General features: G+C 43.9%; 1 protein-coding gene across 1 annotated transcript; it reads left to right on the top strand.

The window, feature by feature from the left end:
• Positions 1-696: 696 nt before the first annotated feature.
• zfyve9a (zinc finger, FYVE domain containing 9a) lies at positions 697-12,563 on the top strand (the record flags this gene model as incomplete). Its single annotated transcript, XM_083570869.1, has 15 exons — positions 697-2,178; positions 3,100-3,199; positions 4,122-4,298; positions 4,380-4,546; positions 4,665-4,761; positions 6,871-6,993; positions 7,853-8,008; positions 8,409-8,633; positions 9,236-9,318; positions 9,407-9,511; positions 11,095-11,245; positions 11,329-11,409; positions 11,702-11,864; positions 12,121-12,226; positions 12,318-12,563. The coding sequence occupies exons 1-15, from the start codon at positions 1,309-1,311 to the stop codon at positions 12,561-12,563; spliced, it is 2,850 nt and encodes a 949-aa protein (XP_083426995.1). The 5' UTR covers positions 697-1,308.
• Between the last annotated feature and the right edge of the window lie 19 nt (positions 12,564-12,582).

The raw sequence follows: 12,582 nt of genomic DNA, 5'->3' as shown, positions 1-12,582 counted from the left end.
TCTCGCTCTCTCTCACACACACACACACACACACACACACACACAGTTCTTTCTCTGTCTCTCCTTCAAAGCTGAAAAACTATTTATTTGTAAAAAACAAAATAAAAAAGTTAAATTTTAAAGGAATAAAAAACACGTTATATAAACAGTTTTTCGCCTCTAGAGGGCGCTCTCGTAACTGTATAATGCAATGGAAAATCTATCGGTGCAGATTAATCGGCAAAACCGCTGAATCGTTCGACCTCTAATCAGCATTTCTTTTGTCTTATTCATTATCATTTAAAAATAAGTGGAATATTCTGAGCACGGAGCAGCCTGCTGATGCTGGGACACGCAGGCTAGCATGCTAAATCAGGTCAATTAATCAGGAATGAACATTACCCAAAGGACTTTGACTTTCTTTTTTTTTTTTTATTGATGTCATAGAGTAGAGTACATGTACATTACCCCGGTGAATATTCACTTTTTGATTATGGAGGCAGCTCACGTTCACTTTGTGTAGAGTTCTGAATAAATTATTTTAGAAACACTGTCATGCAGGTATAATCAGGTGACTCTCAAACCTGTGAGTTTCTTTACGTTAGAAAGGAAAAACTCTTCGAGAAACGGATCTCACATCAAGGATTTAATCACCCCTTTCTGTTCTGACCTTGTTTCCAAATTTACCTCCCATTTCTTTCGTTCTCCTTCAGAAGCAGTTCCTCTAACACGTTTGCTCTTTTCTCGGTGTGACTCGTAGATGAAACTGATACCCCGGCGCTTACCGGTGCCAAGTGGACGCAGATTCTCGCTCCACCGGCTCACCTGTTGTCCCTGAACCCCGCCTTGACTCATTCTGATCCACGAGACGGCCCCCTCAACTTCAAACCTCTACTCCAACCTTTAAGTTCCTGCAGCTCCTCCGTGGTGGAAGTGACCACGCCTGAAGGGAAGCAGGAACCTGAAACGTGGAGTGAAGAAAGGCTGGCGGATATCCACAGCCCTCCTTTGCTCCAGCCCAACATCGGCAAGCTGGTCAGCGCTGACGGCCAAGCGCTGGATTCTCCTCCTGCCACCAGGGCGGTAACGGAGAACGGGTGTCCACCAGAGTTAGGATGTAATGGGGTCAGTGAGGTTCCTCAACTGAGAGATGATCGAGATCCTACTCCCATTGATCTGCCCAGCGTCCTGGACTCTAGACAAAGGCAGCAGGAGAATGATGTTCCTGAGCAGGACATCACCTGTTTAAATGATGCCAGTTTTTCAAATCCTGAGAAGGGTCTTGGACAGGGAGACCCCGAGTTGAACAATGGCGCTTTGTTGGTTGCAATGGAGTTTGAGGGCATCAAGGAAACTAGCGGAGTGGATTTTTATGTTGCTGTTTCAAGCAGGGGCGTTTCTGAGAAAGGAGAGAATGTTCCACAGGAACCTGGTGGTGGTACTCAGGAACTTGTAGTCGACCCAGAGTGTCATACTTCCGGTACCGTTCCGAATGGTACTCTTCTCAGGACAGAAAGCTTTGAGCAGGAAAAAATGGTTTCAAACAAGAAAGAAATGACGACTCAGGATCTGGTCGTCGAATCGCCACGGAACGAAAGATCTCATCCCGGTGGACCGGGTGAAGAAAGCAGTAGAGATCTGCAGGTCCATCCTACTCCTGCGCTTTTAAAGGAAGACTCGATAACTGAGGAGAAGGAGATGGAGGAGAGCAAACAGGAATGCTGCGAGCCTAACCGATGCTCAGAGACGAGCTCCAAACTCAACAACGGTCGGCTGCAACTGGTGAGCGTTCCCTACGGTGGTGCACGGCCCAAACAGCCCGTCCACCTGAAGCTACAGATTCCTCGATCTTTCTCAGGACAAGTCCGAAATGAACTTGGTTCCACTGGCAGGAACAAAAACTTGGAGGCTCAGTGTAGGGCAGGTGAACTCGAGTCGTCTTGCGGTGCTGTGGAATCTAGAGCCACGCGAGTCAACGGCGAGAACGGAGACGGTTCCTTCGGCGTGAACGTCCCCTCGGAGAACCCTGATAACGATCTCCAGGCTGGTCAGCAAGGAGGCCTCACGAGGAAGCCGTTCAACTCACTTGGCGAAGTGGCTCCTGTATGGGTGCCGGATTCACAGGCACCCATCTGCATGAAGTGCGAAGTCAAATTCACCTTCACGAAGAGAAGACACCACTGTCGGGCCTGTGGCAAGGTACGTTCTTACAAATAGATCAGACCCTGGTAGTTCTAAGCCTGAGAAGTTCTGCACTACATCTTTCTTGTGGAGCTTCTGCCACTAATTGCTTGTTAATGAGTTCCTTCTCAATGTCTGCATGTTTTTCTTACAGTTCTTGCGTGTAACAATGCCGAGTGAAATCGAAAGCAAGACCAGCAAATAACCCATGAATAATGTCAATGAGTGTGGTATGATCATTAGAATATTAAGCCACGCCCACCAGAACAGGTCTCTGATGGGGTACTCACTGAGCAGGTCTTTATACGGTGTGATTTATGTAAATTCGTTGTTTGTTTATGTGGAATCTTCACACGCCGGTGACTCGAGTAAACACGGCGATTAAAACATAGCGTATGTTAAAAATGATAGTTGAGGCGCATCGGAACCGAGAGATTAGTTTTTTTTCCCCGGAATGCGTCACTCTGAACGCTGCATTACAGGATGTTAAAGATTTAAGAACTTGCACATGGGCTTGGAGGATGAAGGTCCTGCTGACGCCGCGTTTTAAAATAGCTCAGGAAGAAACACGCCGTAATTTCCCCTGGCGGTAAACAAGCCGCCGCCGGCGACGACACAAACGCAGGGAGAAGTGGGAGAAGTGAAAATGGAACAGGCTGAGGTGTGGTGTGATGGGATGAGGTTTGAGGTGTAGGGAGATATGATGAGATGTACAGCGTGGAAAATCTAAAACTAATCCAGTCTGAATAGAGCACTGCTCCTCCTCACTCCTTCTGAGTAGTGAGATTCAAGATGGCTGCTGTGAACCTGATCTGTGTTCAACAAATAAAATGAATTGTGAGAGTCTTAAACAGACCCCAGTGATTTGAAAGTGTGTGTGTGTGTGTGTGTGTGTGTGTGTGTGTGTGTGTGTGTGTGTGTGTGCGTGTGTGCGTGCAGGTTTTCTGTGCTGCGTGCTGCAGTCTGAAGTGCAGGCTGGTGTACATGGACAGGAAGGAGGCACGTGTCTGTGTGACGTGTCATCACACTTTAACTAATGGTGAGAAAGTGAGAAAATATTCATGATGGACGTGTTCATGTGATGCAGAAGTAAACAGATACGAAAACTGATTCGGTTCAGTTTCTAATGCGAACGGAGATCCATTTGATTCGGTGCCGCTTGAGCTCCAAAACACGCCACCGTGTGGATCTGATCTACATAAATAATGTATTTGTAGGTAAATTCAACTCTTGATTGTTTTACATAAATTAATGAAAAGAAAATTAATGTTTAATTACACCATAAATATACCCAGTTTACCCAGTATGCCTAGTACACCCAGATTACACAGCTTCTTCAGTTTATGTTTAATCAACCCAGTTTATCCAGTTTACTCATTATGCCAGTTAAAACCTCTTATTCCCAGTATACCCAGTTTATTCAGTATAACTAATTGATATCTTGTTTACTCGTTATACCCAGCATGCTTAATAAACCCAGTTTATCCCATTAACCCCCACTTTATCCAGTATCCCCAGTATGTCCAATTTACTATGTTTATTTATTGTCCCCCAGTACACCCACTATCTCCAGTATACCCAGTTTACTTGTTCCATACAGCTTACTTATTATACCCAGTTTACCCAGTATGCAGGATAAAATTGTTCAGTTTACCACTTAAACCCCAGTATCCCCAGTTTACTCACGATCATTGTCGTATTGTTGGAGATCGGAAGTGTCTGATCAGACCGTGGAGAAAACAAGCAGCAGAGATTGGAATTGCACTTGGGACAGAACTGTGTTCAAGCAGGTCTTTCAGCTAAAAAAGAGAACATGTAAAGCTGTTTTTTTCTTTTCTTTGTGTTTACAGTAAACATCTCCGTTGTATTCAGTACAGTTCCTGGTGTGAGAACCAGTCCAGGATCTCTTCATTCCTGCTGAACCTTCCTGAATTTTCTGTCTTTTTTTTCCCGTTTTCCAGCTCAGGCGTGTGAGAATCCAGGGAGCAGCTCCAGTCAGAGTCCGAACCCCAACAACCCGTCGGAATACTGCTCCACCATCCCCCCTCTCCAGCAGGCCCAGGCGTCCGGCGCCCTCAGCTCTCCACCTCCAACCGTCATGGTGCCTGTCGGAGTCCTCAAACAGCCAGGAGCTGAGGGTATCATCTCATCACTCGTTCAAAATACATTTAACTGCCAATAAAAACACTTCCTGATGTTGGATGTTTGGGACCTTGTAGGTTCTCTGTCTCGTGAGCAGAGGAGAGTTTGGTTTGCTGATGGTATTTTACCCAACGGAGAAACAACAGACTCTTCTAAAGGACCTGCTCCGGACCTGAACCCAAACCCCACCCAACCTCCAGCTGTGTCCCAAGTCTCCAACAAATCCACAACCAGAGCTCACGAGGTGAGAAGAAGCTTTATTCTGAGCTGGTCTGGGGGATGTTCTCCTCTGTTATGGTCCTGAAGTGTGTATCTATGTGTGATTGATTGTGGGTCATTTTGTTCCTTCTCACACACCGTAGGCGGCTCACACTCCTGGAGCTCCGGTGGGAAGCTCGGTCTGTCTGATCCCAGAGGACGGACTTCCTCCCATCCTCATCTCCACCGGAGTTAAAGGAGGTACGGGAGGCCACATCGCAGGTGCTTTGCTCATCTTCACCTTTCACCTTTCACCTGCATTTGCACATAAACACCATCATCATCATCATCTTCTAAAACCTCTCAAAACTCATCAACCTCAAAAACATCATCACCACCACCACTCTCACCAACACATCATCATCATCTAAAACCTTTCAAACCTCATCAACCTCAAAAACATCATCTCCACCACCACTCTCACCAACACATCATCATCATCATCATCTAAAACCTTTCAAACCTCATCAACCTCAAAAACATCATCTCCACCACCACTCTCACCAACACATCATCATCATCATCATCTAAAACCTTTCAAACCTCATCAACCTCAAAAACATCATCTCCACCACCACTCTCACCAACACATCATCATCATCATCATCATCTTCTAAAACCTTTCAAACCTCATCAACCTCAAAAACATCATCTCCACCACCACTCTCACCAACACATCATCATCATCTTCATCTTCTAAAACCTTTCAAACCTCATCAGCTTCAAAAACATCATCTCCACCACCACTCTCACCAACACATCATCATCATCATCATCTAAAACCTTTCAAACCTCATCAACCTCAAAAACATCATCTCCACCACCACTCTCACCAACACATCATCATCATCATCATCATCATCTTCTAAAACCTCACAAACCTCATCAACCTCAAAAACATCACCACCACCACCACTCTCACCAACACATCATCATCATCATCATCATCATCTTCTAAAACCTTTCAAACCTCATCAACCTCAAAAACATCACCACCACCACTCTCACCAACACCATCATCATCATCATCATCATCATCATCTTCTAAAACCTTTCAAACCTTATCAACCTCAAAAACATCATCTCCACCACCACTCTCACCAACACATCATCATCATCATCATCTTCTAAAACCTCACAAACCTCATCAACCTCAAAAACATCATCTCCACCACCACTCTCACCAACACATCATCATCATCATCATCATCATCATCATCTTCAAAAAACTTTTAAACCTCATCAACCTCAAAAACATCATCTCCACCACCACTCTCACCAACACATCATCATCATCATCATCATCTTCAAAAAACTTTTAAACCTCATCAACCTCAAAAACATCATCTCCACCACCACTCTCACCAACACATCATCATCATCTTCTAAACCCTTTCAAACCTCATCAACCTCAAAAACATCATCTCCACCACCACTCTCACCAACACATCATCATCATCATCATCATCTAAAACCTTTCAAACCTCATCAACTTCAAAAACATCATCTCCACCACCACTCTCACCAACACATCATCATCATCTTCTAAAACCTCACAAACCTCTTCAACCTCAAAAACATCATCACCACCACCACTCTCACCAACACATCATCATCATCATCATCAATGTCTTATATAAACTTTATTACCACCTTCATCAACACCAACTCCATTAAATGAAACATCAGCATCATCATAATCACCATTTTCATAAACATCATCACCACACACACACATTCCATTCCTCACTCAGACCTGAGAAACAATGTAGGAATAAATACATAGTACATACAACAATAGTCAGAAGATGATGGATAGATGGATGGATGGATGGATGGATGGATGTGTAGATAGGAGAATGAATGTAGATGGTATGAACATGTAGAAATTTGGGTGAATGTACAGATAAAAGTTTTAGTGAGTGGAGGATAAATGATGGATAGAAGCACAGATATATAGATAACCGCATATACATAGTTTTCTGATTCTGTACTGAATGTGTGTGTGTGTGTGTGTGTGTGTGTGTGTGTGTGTGTGTGTGTGTGTGTGTGTTAATGTTCTCACACAGTAGTGTTGTGACTCTGTAGACACTATAATTACTGTAAGACTTCAGCAGTCAACATAATGCACATTATTCCCATTTCAGTGTGATGTCATGAAACCCCTCTACATCATGCAGTCTCTGCTGTGTGTGTGTGTGTGTGTGTGTGTGTGTGTGTGTGTGTGTGTGTGTGTGTGTGTGTGTGTGTGTGTGTGTGTGTGTGTGTGTGTGTGTTAATGCAGCATGGTCTCTGAATTGTTCTCTGTAGATTACGCGGTGGAGGAGAAGCCATCAGAGGTCCTGCTCCTTCAGCAGCTGGAGGAAGGAGGTCCTGAGCCGCTGGTGTTCGTGCTGAACGCTAACCTTCTAGCCATGGTGAAGCTCGTCAACTGTAAGCACAAACTAATTATTTTAATAAAATAACTCGTATTTTGAATTTCTAAGAAATGGTTAATAAATAAAAAAAAAAATTCACCAATAAAAAAATGTACGTTTTATCGACCACCATTTATTGTGCTATATTTATTTATTTATTTATTTATTTATTTATTTATTTATTTATTTATTTATTTAATACTACTCTTTATTTATATTTACTCATTTCGGTTTTTGTTTCTCCAAAGTTGATACAAATAAATAAATGTTTTGAATATTATAATATTTTATATATATATATATATATATATCTTACAAACACACATTATTTGTACTGTATTCTGGTTAAAGGTCAAGTGATTAATCGCTCTTGCAGTCAGCACTGATATTCGATCCGCAAAAAATCGACACAGAGGTTTTTTTCCCCGGCTTCTGGTCCGCTGCACGGGGAGCGCTATATAGTTTATGATGTATAATTAATGAATTATATAATATTTATTAATGAATTTATCCGTGTTTATTTCCTTCAGTACATTTTCATGATTCAGTACTGGTTTTTTTGTAATAAAGTTCAGTAATATTTTAGTTTATTTGTTGTTGTTTGTTTTTATTCAGTATTCATTTTATATCATCAGTTAATTAATCGGTTATTGACCGATTTGACCCAGTAATTGGTGGGTAAATTCTGATGATATCTGATGATGGATCTCACACCTTTATTCATGTCCTCATTGATGCAGGCTGAAAGCTCAGTAGTGAAATTTCACATAAATCCATGATTTAAATAATTAAGCTGTAAAGTCGTGTAAATCTTATGAAACTGCTCTGACGTGTGTTTAAACCCCCCCTTACCCACCCCCAATGTGACCATACAGACGTAAACAGGAAGTGCTGGTACGTGATGTCGAAGGGCATGCACGCCGTGGGCCAGGCCGAGGTGGTGGTGCTGCTGCAGTGCCTCCCTGATGAGAAGAACATCCCGAAAGACATCTTCAACCATTTTGTGCAGCTTTATCAGGAAGCTCTCGCAGGTAAATAAATAATAATAAAATAAAAAAAAGCCATGAGTGACGGGGCGACGCGTGAGACAGGAGATTGTGTAGAAAAAGGAGAAAACAGCAGAAAGATGGAATTAAACGGAATTACATTTCCCGAACACGATCTCCCTGCTGTTCTCAGCAGGGCGCCAATAATTATACACCGAACATTTGGAAGGAGAGAGGGTAATGTTTCATGACAAAGATGGGGGAGGAGAACAGAGAGAACGGATGTTTCCCTCTGAATGTGACGCGTCCATTCTAGTATCTTCTGAAGGGGACAATAATATAGAAAATAACAGTGCAGCTTGTAGACGGTACAGATTTACTGTTCACTTACTTTTGTGAGATGCTGGAAATGTAAAGGGTTTTAACCCCCTTATTTATTATACAGGAAACGTGTTGAGCCACCTGAGCCACTCGTTCTTCACGCAGAGTTTCCTGGGCAGTAAGGAACATGGTGGGTTCCTCTACATCACCCCGACCTTCCAGTCTCTCCAGGACCTCCTGCTGCCCAACGCGCCCTTCCTGTTCGGGATCTTGGTGCAGAAGTGGGAGACGCCGTGGGCCAAAGTGTTTCCCATCCGCCTGATGCTGCGCCTCGGAGCCGAGTACCGCTGTAATGATTTCAGAACGATTCTGCCGTATTACACACGAATCCTGTATATTCATATTTTTAGGTCATATTTGCTATCGCATTCTTGCTATCGCATTCTTGCTGAGGCACTCTTAAGGGGGTGGGGCTAAACATGAGCATAATTGATGTCACAAAATATGTTAATTCTGTATACCAGTGTATTAAATGTGTTTTATAGTATTTAATGAGGACGCTCTTGCCGTGTACATGTTGTATATGGCCCAAAAGTGTTTGGATGGAAGTGTTTGAAAGATCTCTTGATGTAGATCTCCAACCCTACTAAACATCAATGAAAGTGAACTGACTGTACCCCAGACCTCCTCACCTTCTCACTTACATCAGTACCTGACTTTAATAACACCCTTGTAGCTGAATTAATTTCCACTAAATCTGATGGAACATCTTCCCAGAAGAGTGGAGCTCATTATAAAAGAGAATGGAGACTAAATGTGGAATAGGAAGTTTAGAAAGCACATTCCAATCTTATGGGCAGGTGTCCACAAACGTTTGACCATACAGTGTATCTGCCTATCTGTTTATTTACTTACTTCACTTTCGTGTGTGTGTGTGTGTGTGTGTTACAGTTTATCCCTGTCCTCTGTTCAGCGTTCGCTTCCGAAAGCCTCTTTTTGGAGAAACCGGTCACACCATCATCAACCTTTTGGCGGTGAGGACGAATTTTGTACGGTTTTTTTTTTTGTGTGTAATAAATGCGTCAGGTGTGTTAGTTGTGTTTTACGTGTGTGTGTTTGCAGGACTTTAGGAATTATCAGTACACCTTGCCGGTGGTCAGGGGTCTGGTGGTGGACATGGAAGTGAGAAAAACCTCCATTAAAATCCCCAGCAACCGCTATAACGAGGTAACCCTAAACCCTGAACCTAACCCTAAACCCTAAAACCTATCCCTAACCCTAAACCCATTCCTAACCCTAAACCCTGAACCTTACCCTAAACCCATTCCTAACCTTAAACCCTGAACCTAACCCGGAACCTAACCCTAAACCCTGAACCTAACCCTAAACCCTGAACCTATCCCTAACCCTAAACCCATTCCTAACCCTGAACCTTACCCTAAACCTATTTCTAACCTTAAACCCTGAACCTAAACCCTGAACCTATCCCTAACCCTAAACCCATTCCTAACCTTAAACCCTGAACCTAACCCTAAACCTTAAACCCATCCCTAACCCTAAACCCTGACCCTAAACCCTGACCCTAACTCTAACTCTAAACCCTGAACCCATTCCTAACCCTGAACCTAACCCTAAACCTTGAACCCATCCCTAACCGTAAACCCTGACCCTAACCCTAAACCCTGAACCCATTCCTAACCCTAAACCCTGAACCCATTCCTAACCCTGAACCTAACCCTAAACCCTGAACCTATCCCTAAACCCATTCCTACCCTTAAACCCTGAACCCATTCCTAACCCTAAACCCTGACCCTAACCCTAAACCCTGGCCCTAACTCTAAACCCTGAACCCATTCCTAACCCTGAACCTAATCCTAAACCTTGAACCCATCACTAACCGTAAACCCTGACCCTAAACCCTGAACCCATTCCTAACCCTAAACCCTGACCCTAACTCTAAACCCTGAACCCATTCCTAACCCTGAACCTAACCCTAAACCCTGAACCTATCCCTAAACCCATTCCTACCCTTAAACCCTGAACCTATCCCTAACCCTAAACCAATTCCTAACCCTAAACCCATTCCTAACCTTAAACCCTGACCCCAACCCTAAACCTTGAATCCATCCCTAACCCTAAACCCTGACCCTAACCCTAAACCCTGACCCTAACCCTAAACCCTGAACCCATTCCTAACCCAAAACCCTGACCCTAACCCTAAACCCTGAACCCATTCCTAACCCTAAACCCTAACCCTAAACCCTGAACCCATTCCTAACCCTAAACCCTGAACCTATCCCTAAACCCTGAACCTATTTCTAACCCTAAACCCTAACCCTAAACCCTGAACCCATTCCTAACCCTAAACCCTGAACCTATCCCTAAACCCTGAACCTATTTCTAACCCTAAACCCTGAACCTATCCCTAACTCTAAACCCATCCCTTAACCTATCCCTAAACCCTGAACCTAACCCTAAACCCATCCCTAAACCTATCCCTAAACCCTGAACCTATTTCTAACCCTAAACCCTGAACCTATCCCTAACCCCAAACCCATCCCTAAACCTATCCCTAAACCCTGAACCTAACCCTAAACCTAACCCTCTCTCAACAGCATGGAGATATTGATTGATTGATTGATTGATTGATTGATTTTCTAGCAAAACCACACATTTATTAGCAATATTAAGGTGTTACATTTGCATAGAATTGAGTAGAGGGCACTTTATTTATTCTTCTCTCTCTCTGTGTGTGTGTGTGTGTGTGTGTGTGTGTGTGTGTGTGTGTGTGTGTGTGTGTGTGTTTTTAGCTTATGAAGGCCATGAACAAGTCTAACGAGCATGTGTTGGCGATGGGGGCGTGTTTTAACGAGCGGGCCGACTCGCACCTGGTGTGTGTGCAGAACGACGATGGGAACTATCAGACGCAGGCCATCAGCATCCATCACCAACCTCGCAAAGGTGGAGCATGATGTCAAATATATATCACTTCATCTGTGACCTTCATCTTCTTCCAACTCTCTCCTGTTCTCCGTTTGCTACAGTAACAGGAGCCAGTTTCTTCGTCTTCAGTGGCGCTCTGAAGGCCTCGTCTGGGTTTCTGGCCAAAACCAGTATTGTTGAAGGTAGGAGGTCTTTGGAGGAGATCTGGGTCAGCATGTCCATCTCTGGAGCCTCCTAACACACACACACACACACACACACACACACACACACACACACACACACACACTTTCACCTCTAGCTTCACCAGATTGGTGGAGATAGCCTGCTGTGTAACCATAGCAACCAGGAGGAAATTAAAAGCAGGACACACCCACTTATGACGAATATAGAACTATCTGAGATGTCACCTAGATGAATGATGATGAAGATGGCGGTTGCTAGGTGTCAGTAATCTGAGCGTTTCTCCACCAGACGGCGTGATGGTGCAGATCATGGCGGAGACGATGGAGACCCTGCGCCAGGCTCTGAGAGAGATGAAGGATTTCACCATCGTGTGCGGGAAAGCAGATCAGGAGGAGACACAGGAGAGCGTTCACATCCAGTGGACAGAGGACGACCTGAACTTCAACAAGGGGTGAGGAAACTCCATCAGAAGGTGTTGATTCGGTCTGTGATACGTTATGGTTTCTGTATGTCGGGAGATGTTTATTTGATAAAGGTTGATGGAAGAAGTCTCTGAGGTAAAGCTGTAACTTTTCTTTTCATCACACAGTTGAGATGTTTCTCACGTTTTATTGTAATGTGACTATTAAAGGATACAAATTCAGATGTGTTCTTTAGTAAGTTCTGTAATAAAAGACTGATCAGTGATCAGCTGGGGGTGTTTGCAGGGTGATCAGTCCGATCGATGGAAAATCAATGGAGTCTATAACGAGTGTAAAGATCTTCCACGGGTCGGATTTCAAAGCCAACGGGAAAGTGATCCGCTGGACCGAGGTGCGTTTCAGCTCTTTCTCTATTCACATTCCACTGGGAAGGTTTCATCATCACAGTGTTTCCTTTCTCACTCCATATGTGTGTCATGCAGGTGTTTTTCCTCCAGAGTGAGGACCAGCCTAACGGGGACCCGGCGGATCACAGCCGGCTGACGGAGAACGTAGCAAGAGCCTTCTGCGTGGCGCTTTGTCCTCATCTGAAACTTCTCAAGGAGGACGGCATGGCCAAGCTGGGGCTCCGCGTCACACTAGACTCGGATCAGGTGGGAAAACACACTCAGAAGTGCTCTGAGTCTCTAATAGTGAATAAATCCACACGATTACAAACTTTAATATAAATATAACTCTTTAATTCTA

Source organism: Silurus aristotelis (assembly GCF_946808225.1).
Source record: "Silurus aristotelis genome assembly, contig: scaffold_249, whole genome shotgun sequence".
Lineage (NCBI taxonomy): Eukaryota > Metazoa > Chordata > Actinopteri > Siluriformes > Siluridae > Silurus > Silurus aristotelis.
This window is presented reverse-complemented; position numbering and strand designations above follow the sequence as displayed.